This window comes from Columba livia, chromosome 3 (assembly GCF_036013475.1).
Source record: "Columba livia isolate bColLiv1 breed racing homer chromosome 3, bColLiv1.pat.W.v2, whole genome shotgun sequence".
NCBI classification, from domain to species: Eukaryota; Metazoa; Chordata; class Aves; order Columbiformes; family Columbidae; genus Columba; species Columba livia.
The window spans coordinates 88,582,522-88,594,829 of record NC_088604.1 but is presented as its reverse complement, the minus strand read 5'-3'; the positions used below and the strand labels follow the sequence as shown (position 1 = coordinate 88,594,829).

The following is a 12,308-nucleotide window of genomic DNA, read 5'->3' as shown; positions in this document are numbered from 1 at the left end:
AAACCATTGCCATAAACACTTGCTACTATCTGAAGAATAAAACTCTTTTGTTAGAGGATGCAGTCATCATCTTTAAAAACTATATATAATTTCAGTAATTTTTCTAATGCTTGAGATGCATGTACTGATTTTGAAATCATTATTTACAGTTAGTCTTTTAAAGTTCTGCTTGTTTTTCTTCCACAGAAAATAGCAGCATATTGCAAAATAGGAAGGTCCTGTAGCAAAATATGTAATTATTACTAAATAATCCATCAAAAATGTTTTCTAGTTATAACAGTCCTTTTTAATTTCTTTGCATATAACATATGTTGCAGAATTGACTCAGACAAACTCTACACAGGTATATTCACAAAGATAAAGCAGAACAGTCTTCTGTAGTACCAAGTGAAAAAGTTGGTGCTGTTTGGCAAGTAATTATTTGCCTCTTCATCATTTTATGATCTGACTTGAAGAAGGTGGATGTGATCCCTATGCACTTGTTAATTTGCAACCTCTGCCTCCTGACTTTGTGCCTTCTTTCCTCCTGATTCAACTGCACACTGGAAGATGAGGAATGCAGAGTTTACAGGAAGGTGTGTATGAACAGTATCACAGAACTGAAGTTCAAAAAACCCACAGCCTAACATCCACAACAAGTAAATCATGTCTGCATTAAGTTTTAGCTAACTGAAGAAACAGTCTATGTGCAGTAAAATACAAAAGGCGGTTATCATGTTTATAGACCAATGTCCATATTTTAATCTGCTTGAACTAACATGCAGGGGCTTGCAAGAAGAACAAAAATTGATGCTTTTTTCCCCCTGTGGTGAGTACTGAAAAGCCAAAAAAAGAGCAACATTCAAGCAGAACTACTTTCAAATGCCCAACTGCACATGCTGACTGCCTCAACATTTTTCCTTTTTGAGTTAAGACTATGAAGAGAAAGAAAAATATGTCCTTCTCATTGATGTCTTTGCGAACTATTATTTAAGAGTGCCTCTTTCCAGCAGCATTAAAGTTTGTTCACATGCTGACAGGGAGAGATCAAGCCCACTATTGCACAAATTCACCATGTAAACTGGGCACTGTGAATACATTTGAACAGTTTAATCTTACACACTGTTTTTCCAGTGGTTCTTTGGGTAGCAAAGTATGTACAGACACAGTCTCAGCTAAGCACAAGATTATGAAGTGGTTACACTAGAACTGTATCCTTTTACAGCAGCTCCTGCCAAATCAGCTTTTGTACTGAACCACAGCTTACTACTGCTTGTATTATTTTTGTTCTGTGTGCAGAATTCTAATGGGGTATTTGAGTGATGAAATAAACATCTGGTGCCAATAAATACAGGTCATTTTAAGCAGCATTGTCTTAAATGTTTCCATTTGTTTTCTAGATATAGAAATTCCCAGGAGCATACAAAATTATCTTCAGTGTGAATTTGCTAAAATCTCATTGTGACATGAAGGTATTACATTGATTAGACCTTCCCTTTGCTGTTCCACTGATGACTGACAATTTCAGTAACTACACTACAACAAAAAGAATGCTAATTCATTTGTCTGGGCACTTAACTGTGTACACATCAACTGTGAGCATAGGTGCTGTCAATTATTCCACTGATGCATTTCTGTTAAAAAATCTATATGACACCATTAGTATCAGTTTTCTTCCCTTGAGAGTCTTTGTATTGAAATAGTCACTGGAAGATTTTTAAAAAGTGCTTTTATCCCTTAGAGATTTATATCCAAGTTGTAGCATAGTCATAGAAGGAACTGCTATGGCTGTAGAATGAACTGAACACCACAACGAGTACGAAGTTTTATATAAATGGGACATCGTGTTCAAGAGGCCAAGGGATTGCAATTTGTCCAAAAGAAGAAAGTAATGCAAAATTGAAGTTTTGAATGCTATTTATCACCCTCCATGGAGTAGATAAAAACAATCTTACTTTTGGACTGCTGTAACTGCACAAGGATTCTTTTCAGGGTGTTGCCTGTGCACTCCTGAGGAGTAGTTAACATTCTCTACTACCTTGTTTACAGTTACATTGCTTCTCATTCAAGACACTAAACTGCTTCAAAACAGAAACCAGTGCAATTAAGGACAGGCTGGGCATAGTGGCCTTCATGGGAGATTCTTACTTTTCCTTGAAGCCTTGGCTTGCCCCCCAGCTATAGGTCTGGAACTTGACGAAAAGGCAGAGCTGTTTTACGTAACTTACCTTTAATATAACACAGCCATTTTGTTTGAGAATCACCACAGTTTTATAATTGAAAGTACTATACCAGCTTGAGGAAAAAATGAGTGTACATGTCCCACGAATCAAGCACAATTTCAATTCCAAACAATTTTCAAAATTGTTTTTGAATAATCACCTTGATAGTCTCTCTCCCTCTAATACAGTTCATTTTTGTTTTTTAGTTAGCCTTGTGTTTCTAGCATCTAAATGATTAAGAAACAATAGTTATTCTTCTACTTATCCATTATGAACACAGCCCATTATGATCTGGAATACAGCTACTCTAGGTGCAGAAGTTGTCAAAATGCATAAAAGAATATTTAAGACATTTTAAAACTATGATGCCAATGATGTAGTGCACAGTATGCATTTAAGATTCTGAACAACTTGTTCATTTGATTACAGTAGCTAACCTCAAGATTAAATTTACCAGTACTTGGGCTACAGTAGATTTAGACAGATTTGCTTACACAATAAATCACTAAACTTGAACCCAGCAGAAATATTATCCTCCCCTTCCAAACTGGCAGGAAATACCGTGCACCTTCCACCAGTTGTAAATTCAGCTTGAAGTTACTGGCCTAATGTTGGTATTTTCCCCATTTGTATTTCTTACATGAACTTACAGCAGAAATGGTGCAAAATAGCAAGACCTGTTGGAATAGGCAGAAAGGAATTCAAACTTTAATCTGATTCGTTTAATTTTTTTTTTAGCAGGAGGAAAAAGAATGAAGTTACAAGATTCTTTTAATATTTTCACAATATGTTAAACTAAAACTGAGCTCTAGGCTACATGTGTAAGTAAATCTAGAACACAAAAGGGTTAAATAAGATCTTCTCTTAAGATACAAGAACTTAAGCTTTCTTTACGTTTAACAAACTTCACAGAACAGATACTGCAAAGGAACAACCCCCTCCCCAACTTTTTTTGTTTAAAGTGAACATTGTCCATAATTCACATGAACTTTAAGTAGTGTTCTCTCAAGAGCCACCTTGAAACCATCTGTGCACTTGTAACAAGATTAAAGAGATTATTAAGGAGGAACAAAATAGCATCTTCAGTATTAATGCAGAAAAGTCTTCTGTATCCATCAGAATGCCCATCAAATGCTTTAATAGGATTTTGTAGGAAAAGAAAGTGCATATCACAGCAGCCGCCAAAAATCCGTGTTTTTTTAAACTTCTCATGGCAAATGTAAATAATATCCTTGGACTGTCCCTCTCACCAGGACCATTTCCTGAAAACGCAGCACATTACAGAAGATTTTGCTGCTGGTCTTATATTCTTGAATAATAATAATACTAAAAAAAACAACAGCTTGCCTTTTGGATTGCTGATATTTTGACATTTTATAATGATGGGACACTTCTGATTTGCTTCATGGTTAATTAATGCTAATACAGTCAGATGCTGAGTGTGCATGGAGACACATATATATATATATATTTTTTTTTTTAAATTAGTTGTCTCCTTGTTAAATGCTCCTAGCTGACTATCAAAGTAACAATATAATTTGGCTGATAAGGAGTTAGTTACCTGCAACAAGCAGAATAGAGGGTGACACACACAGGCTTACTCCCAAATCACTGTTTTTTTTCCAGTGATGCATTACTTCATCCCCCTGATGTTTTATATCTGCCCAGTATTTGAAAATCAGACAAATCTTTCCCTCCCTCAGGTTTTCTTACAAATTTACCTGATTGTTAATACCTTATTAATAGACTGAGAAGCTAAATTCACTCAGGACTGAGCTGGGCCACAGCGGTACAAATCCTTTTTACCTGCGTAAACCCTGTGAGCAGCAGGAGACATGCTAATTATGATGTTTGCTTTTTTGTTTCCAAACTGACAAGACTGGTGCAATTCAGTTCAGCTCAACGTGACATACCATAATACAGAACTATAGGTCTAAACAAATCCAAAACATTCTACTCCAGGTAATGCTTTTCACATCCACTTGCTATACTTGCTTTGCAATAGATGCGGGCAGATATTTTCATGAGAGCATTCAGCTGCATAGAAACAGGGCTGATATAGCCCATTTGATTATCTCAATGACACTCTGGAAGTGAGAAACACAAACTCAGTCTGATAAAGGGTGTTTTTACCGGTTGTTCCCCAATACTGTTACTGAGTTCCGTTTGCTACAAAATGTCCTTTTTTTTCCCCCCAATATATAAGTCTAACTACAGAAAGTCAGTCTGTAGAATCCAGCCATGGCTACTGTGCTGTGAATTAGCCTTATTTGATCAATTATCAGATACCTGCACTTAGCAAAAGGCAAACAAGAGCCAATCAGGTTTCAGCCGGTGGGAATGGCTGCCCTGCTCAAGGTGTGTGGAATCCGTTCATACAACTTGTAGAATCTCTGTGGATGCCATGTAAAAAGTATGCACCATTTACTGCTCTAGGATGGAGTTGACTTTAAAGTGAGATCATAATTTAACTGAGAAGAAAAAAAAAAAAAACAAGCAACAAAACAAAACAAAAAACAAAAACAAAAAACCCTTGACAGGTTCTTCATAGTAAGATAGATATAAAAATTTTTCATAAGAATCTCTGTCCCCCTTTCTTTTTGGCTTCCTGGAAAGAACCAGAAAGATGTTCCTACCCCAACAGAATCCCTGATGCTGGTGACACTGCCTAACTCAAAAGCCACACGCGATGAAGGCACGAGTGACCAGTCAGGTCTTCTGGGCTTAAGCAGCTGCAGTTGCTGCTCTTAGTAGTATTTCACCTCCTCAGGATTCACTAGCAGTGAAGAGGTGAAAGGCTGCACATTAAACAGTTTGTCTGAAAGCCATGTGCATAGCAAACTTTTACACCAGCTTCTATACAACTATTTGTTTTAACTCTGCAGCTGGAATGTTTCCAGCGTAAGGCTTTTAGAGTGACTCCAGCAATAACAGAAGCCTTTGGATTTTTCTTGTTTTGTTTAAATCCACTAGCCATGCTCAAAAATAATATTTCTTCATGTTTTATTTTTATACGGTGGCTAGCAGGCACCTTAGTAACCAGCCAGAAATCAATGTCAACCACCATCAACCCCTAAACTACAGTACCAGGACGGTTGGCTAAAGAAAGGAAACTGATTGGCTGTAGTCTGAAACTTGCCTAGTACAAGGTGTCTGGCTGACTTTGTCCTAAATAAGGCTAACATTAGTGAACTAAGAGAACAGCATTTGGTTGCAGTCTTGCACTCAGGAACATCCTTCGCCAATGCGTTGGCAAGATCTCCCTACTTTCCGATCCAGTTTCACCATTTTCATAATGGCTTCCTCACGCCCACGTCCCATGTGGTCAAATGTGCAGTCATGTTGTTCAGGCAGGCGATGTAACATACAGAACACATAACCTACCATGGAAAGGAAGAAAAAAAAATACAGTTAGGGACTTGATTAAAGTGACAGTCTTACCTCAATCAGAAATGAGGGATCACCTACTGGGGGATTACTCAGTTCTCAAAAATTAATGCCAGCTTTAAATTTTTACCTATCTTCCTTACAGGGTATTAATAAGTATCTGATTATTTACTGCATTTTCTTGAGTATTTATCAACATGATATCAAAGGGTTTGGTTTTTTTTGCCATCCTCTCATCTTACAGAGGAAGCCCCCAAAATTGTTCAAACTAAGTACGCCCAGATAGTAACAAAGATAATGGTTAAGAATTTTTTTTTTTTTTTAAAAAAAAGCTGATCACCTTCACTGAAATATTTTCTGCTTTTATGTGGAGTTAGTTATAATTTCTGAAATTCATGCTTATCGTAATTCAGGCTGAGCTCCCGAGCAGGCATTCAAGCCAGAACTGTTAAATGTAAGCAGCTTGCTTCCTCCTCACTGCCAGCACCCCAAGCTGGCTGTGCCTGTGGGAGGGGAGGGCTTACTGCTCCACTACTATGCTGGTTTCAGAAGCGTCTCTTCATGAACTCTTCTGACACTAAGCATGGGGGGGTGAACAGGCATTTGACACAGGGACACGTCATGGCACATCATCTTGCTCTGTAGCTGAAAAGATGCAGGTTATTGTCTTTTTGTCTAAAAGTATTCACTGTTGTTCAGTTTTCCAGGGAGCATGTGATTCAGAAACACATGGCAATACTTTTCCCTGCAGGTGAGGAGGGCATCTTCAGTAGATACCTCTTTCTAGTCTACAAAGAAAATCAGCTTTTTTCATATTTGGACCTAACACTTAATAACAGTAAAGAAATTGCCTCATATTTCCTACTTCTTAGAATGAATTTTACATAGTGGTAAGTAGTATTAAGATGATACAGTAGGGAAAAAAGTCACACAGTTGCACGGTTTATGTAGTCCACTGTATATGTAATAAAGTATGATATCACCTACGCTGCAATATTTTTCCTGCCTGATTGTGCAAAGAGCATCACTTCTCCACTCACCCAATGCTTTATGTTACTGCTGCTCCTTCAATGCTCAAAAGATATTAAAGCCACAAAATAATGATATTTGAGAGATCGAAAATTGTAAAAATGAGTGAATGATTGAAAGAGTCTGTGTTTATGCATATATATATATATACACACACACACACATATTTATATAAATGTCTGTAAAGTAGTTCAAGCTCCTGGACTATAAAACATAAATTGTAGGAGAAAACAACAGGCTACCTTTCTGTTAGTGTGACTGTTCAGAAAACAGAAAGGAAAAAAGTGTCACATGTGGAATTATTTAAAAAAAAAATGAAGAAAAATTGATTTATCTTTGCTCTTTCTTTCAACAGCATCAGCTATGAAAAGGCATGTCTATTATCTGTGTCTGGCTTTGAAACCCAGTTCTAAGAACAACGCAAAAAAGACAAGGTTTCTATATTGGCATGTATGTTTCAGAAATGTGGATGGAAAGATGCAGATTGAATTGATATATATCTTGCCCCTTGTGATTACTGCCTCCACTTCAATCTCAATCTGGGTCATACCGCAATCAAATGTGACAAATATCTTTCTCGAGGTGCCAAAAATTTCATGGTCTGGTAGTTAAACTGAAAACATCCTTGGATTATAGTTTCAATACTGAACAGGCATTTCACTTAATTCTCTCTTACAGAAAGCATGGACTGAAGGCTTCCCTTATTTCTTGGAATAAGACTTCAAATTACTGAACCAACATTCACTGCAGGCACAAGAATACATAAATATCTGACTAGATATGCTCAAAAATCAAATTCATCATCTTCTCTGCAATGGATGTGTAAGCAGCAAATGCAAGAAACCCTGCTGATCTGTACTTGGCTGAAGTTGTTTCAGTCTCTTGTAGATAAAAATGGTTTTTTATATCCTAATAGTTCTACAGATAATCTCTGCACGGTTAACAAGCATATGTAGAAATGCTATTTAATATTATCTAAAACATATCTTGAACATGCATACAATCTTCTACACAGCTTCTGCAAGACCCTTTTCACAGTTCTATAAATCTAGTAAGAAAACATATATACAAGATGATTTATCACTTTTGAACATGACCTTTCCATTGCCCCATCTCCTCACATTCTACAAACCCTCCTGCCTTTTGTATATTACACTTCATTAGTATATGTATTATATAGTATATATATATAATATATATAGTGTATATATATAGTTTATATATAGTGCATATATATTATATACTATAACTTCATTATGTACCTTTCTTCTTAGCCACTCCCCAACATAATCTATTCTGTGCTTTGCCAAGGCTTTAGTTCATTTTTAAACATCTTTTAGCTCTTTTTAGAGCACTGTTTCCATGTACAAAAAGCTGTACTGTATGCTATTTTTGTTCCAGATGAAGCATATTCTTTTTTTTTTTTCCGTTTATCAAGTATTTCCTCACGCATTCTTGAACAGAATTTCGAAAACTGTCCACAAAGAATACCAGGTGATTTTCATTTTCCCAGACTATGGGAAAAGTATTTCTAATTTTAGCAGTTAAGTGATCTAAATCTGTTATTTATGTATCTATTTTAAAATGATCTCCTAATTAGAACTGATAATACCTAATGAAAGAATACCCAAGCACATTTTGAACCTTACTAAAGATAATTTTGCATATATTAAGTGTTTTTATGGAGGGGGTTTATTCTTGTTGAATTAGCAATGAGAATCTTCTGGAGATCTCATTTCCAAAAGAGACTTCAGATCTTTAGCCCCACTGCTCCAAATGCCTAAGTCACTTTAAAGATTAGAACTTGTAATTTTGTAGATTTTATTTAATATTTAATGTACTTGAATACTATTATGTAGTAGCTAGTTGAGTAACAGTAGTTCTGAACATAGTTTCATTAGTTCAGAGTGGACATGTTCAATTAAGTTTTTCTTGCTATATTCACCCCTTGCTTCTTCACTGCTCTGGAAATCAGAGTGGGCATTCTGTGGTCTGTGTGCACAAGTGCCCAATGTCATTCCAAAACCATCAGTTTTTACAACAGTTCCATTATTAACTTATATGCACTGGGGCAGAAGACCAACATATGTGGTTCTATTTTGATCCTTAAAGCCAATCCAGATTTGGAGGTGAAACCTCTTCTCTTGAGAACTCTGCTTTTATGTTTAGGAAGCAAGTTAGATTAATGAATTCTTGTGGTGTATTTACTGTTCAATTAATTATAGGAAGATACCAAATGCATGTTGTCTCCCCTTAAGGATTTTGCTGCAGAAATGCTTTTTTTAGCACACTATAACTAAAAGACAAAATAAAGAACTTTTCTGCTAGAGGAAAGAGCATTGGAAAGAGAATCCATCTGTCAACTAAAGTCACCCTAGTCATCAAGCAAAATATGCCAGACTTCCAAGCATAGAGGATTTCAGTCTAATATTGCAATTGTTGTTTTCTGATGTTAGGAGTAAACTATGAATGACCTACTCCTTGAGCCCCTAATGCAAACATTCTGGAAAAACATTATGCAGTGCCTCAAAACCTTTGAGCTCTTCTAAGCACCCCAGAAACTATTTCACAATATATCATCAAAAATTCACTTCCATTTCATCACCAGAGCATAAATGGCTAAAGCTATAAAGCAGTGTACCGCCTCAGCCCTACTTGTACCCATACAGATGAATCTTTTGCATAGGACATGAAAAAACATCATTCAAAGGAAGTCTAAGATCACACACAAGCATCTGTGAAGCTGCTCTTAACATTCCTCAGGAATCAGCTGGGAAAAGGCAACTGGGGAGGACAGCAAAGAAAATAATCTTCCATATTCAAGATGAGAGAATACCATGAACCTACGATTGCTCTGTGTGGGTGATGATGAAAAATGACTGTATTTTTCTCATTGTTACATTCAAGAGCACTGGCTAGATGGGAATATGGAATGACAATAAGCAAATATTTCAACTAAAACCTACATTAAATTTTAAACTTTCTGTCTTCAAATTCTGAGAACAGTAAGCTGCTAAAATACCAACAAAATGCTATGTTAAACATCAGAAACAATTCAGCTAAATGTCATAATAATCCACAACACAAAAAACAAATTATAATTTTTGAGTGTCTCTGATTTTGTTAAATTTCTTTTTCTCTTTGTTAACTCAATGGAAAGCAGGCAGACTTTCTGGAACATGGCACAAATGCCCAATAATTGGATTACTGCAAACTACCTATGGAGAAGCACAGCACACTGGTGGTACTCCTCTAGTGGACACCTGTGGCTGGGCATGGAGTACTCCCAGACTCTTCTAATGTACAGCTGGAGAACACCACACTGTTACATAAGATATATAACAAATACAATGAATCCTGTTATGTGAATAGCATGAAGATAGACAGGAAGCTTCTTTTTCTCCTGCCCCAAGATTCTGGTCCTAATCTCATCGATGACACATTCAAAAAGCTGCTACGGGAAGACAGATTTGTTTGTTTAGTTTGTGAACATGTTTTGAGAATCGGTGGAAGTGCCAAATGAGCTTATTAAATATTTATACAGCTTACACATTCACAAAGTGGCTTAAAAACATTTAGAAGTGTCCCTATTTGAAACATCTTGATGTGTATCACTTAAAAAGCAGTTGCATGCTGCCACAATTACCATACAAAATCAGAGCTTCAGACGCTTTGAAATCACCTTACCTGCCTAATTTTACTGTTATTTATAATTTTCATTCCCAAGTCAAAATTCAGAAGTTCAAAACTGCTAGATTTTGCAGCAATTTCCAAATTTTATATAATAAACAACTTCTGTTTGTACATATGCCCTATAGAAAGCCTCTTCAAAAGTAGTCTTAATAATGGTATAGACTTATTTCTATGCAGAATTCTGTGCTGTATGCTTTGGCTTCACATGCTTCACGAGAAATTTTGCCTTTCTTGCTAATTTGAAATTCTAATTAACAAGAGGCTCAAAGAGAACTTAAAAACACCTTATAACCTTAAAAGATGAAGGTGCCGAAAAATTCACCACCAAAGGTATATTATCTAATAAGGTATGTGTGAATCTATAAGCAGATTTCTGTGCAAGAACAGATTTTAACATATATTTAAAAGGTGAACATATCTAGAGGATATCATACAACACAGCAAGACCAGACAGATTAACCAGCAGAAAAGATTCGCCCATGCAATGATACATGCTACTGCAACACTGTTCAGATTAATTGGACATAATTCCCCCCAAAATGTCTAGTCATCCAAAACCAATGTTTATGCATCTCCTCCATCCCTTCCAAACAGAAAGATGGAATGTTAATGATAATAACAATAAAGCTATTAAAAAGTGTGGGAGGGAAATAATTTTTTTTTCTGTTTTCAAGACACAGAATACCTAAGAAATGAATGCAGAACCAATAGCTACCCAGGACACAAAGCAAGATCCTAAAGTCTTGTGCATCAAGTACTTCAGAAAACACTTGCTCTCTATAATCTAGTTTGTTCCCCTAATATTTTGGTGATTGTTCAAAAAGAACATCCAGCAATGGAAGGACATGAAAGTGTTCTACAGTCCAGACTAGTAAAACTTCCAGTGCAGATTGTATGCACTGCTATTTTGCAGTATAAAAATATTCTAGTCTGCTGATATATTATTCTCCTTCTAGACAGCTTCTTGCATATACTCTAATTATCTCATCTTTCTCGTCTTTGGGGAACGCTGTCCATTGGAATAGTCAGCTTTCATTACATGACTCAAGGACCGTTCAGTTTTACAGACATTTTCTATAAAACCAAATCCCAACAAGCTAAACAACAAGCTTTTGGAAATAAGTGAGCTAAACTATTCTCCTGTTTCCCTTTCCCAGGTTTGCAAGATGTCATTGCTTCCCAAGGGGAAAGAGAAATAAGCCACATTATGGTGAAGCATTTTAACTAAATAGATGTATTTATAAAACTCCACCAAACATAGCTTGAGGCAGTCCTTGCTATCATTTCCACTCCAAGAAGAGTGGATGGGGAATGTTAACCTCTTGAGTTCTCAGTGTTAGAAGTCTCTAAATATTAATGCACAGTATCTTAAAAATTGCCCTCTCAAGGCATTTCTGTTCCACATTCCTTCACAAACAGCACAGCTGCAAAAGACTCAGGAAAAGCAGTAGGAAGTGCACTTTTCTTATTAACTTGTTTTTCCAACCACCTGTGATGGTCAGTACAACTTGCCTTTCTAATATTGTCTTTACATAGATAGTCTATACTTACTCATGACCCCAAAATGATCAGTGTCTGAATCAAAAAAAGAGGAAAAGAGGTGGTATAAGACACCTTAGAATGTTTCTTTTAATCTGCCAATCGGTACACACGACTGGACGTGCAACTTGGGACTTCCATTCTGCCCTTAAGTCAGTCATAATTTCAGGTTTCATGCTAGAAGCACACAGCTCCGTGACATCTGTGATGCTACATAAAATCACATGTCTAAGACTCGGGTGCTTACAAGATGCTGTAGATTCATTTTGTATCTGTACTACTAGGTTTACACTTAGAAGAAATGAAAGGAACAAAGGTTTGTTTGTTTGTTTGTTTTTCAGTTTCGTGTTCTGTTTTGCTGCCTACCCAAAGGGGGTAGAGCAAGAGGTATGAGCATGCATTAGCGACCAAAAAGCTATTGGTGACAAAAAACCTGCCCAGGAAATAAATGAAAAAAAT

At 36.4% G+C, this 12,308-nt stretch overlaps 1 protein-coding gene across 4 annotated transcripts in view; it reads right to left on the bottom strand.

The window, feature by feature from the left end:
- Nucleotides 1-2,908: 2,908 nt before the first annotated feature.
- ZFAND3 (zinc finger AN1-type containing 3) overlaps nucleotides 2,909-12,308 on the bottom strand; it is a 139,422-nt gene continuing 130,022 nt past the window's right edge. For all 4 annotated transcript variants that reach the window (XM_065058132.1, XM_065058130.1, XM_065058133.1 and 1 more), the window contains one exon: nucleotides 2,909-5,581. In XM_065058132.1, coding sequence (XP_064914204.1) covers nucleotides 5,427-5,581 — 155 coding nt within the window. In that variant the 3' untranslated portion in view covers nucleotides 2,909-5,426. The remainder of the gene's footprint in view (nucleotides 5,582-12,308) is intronic.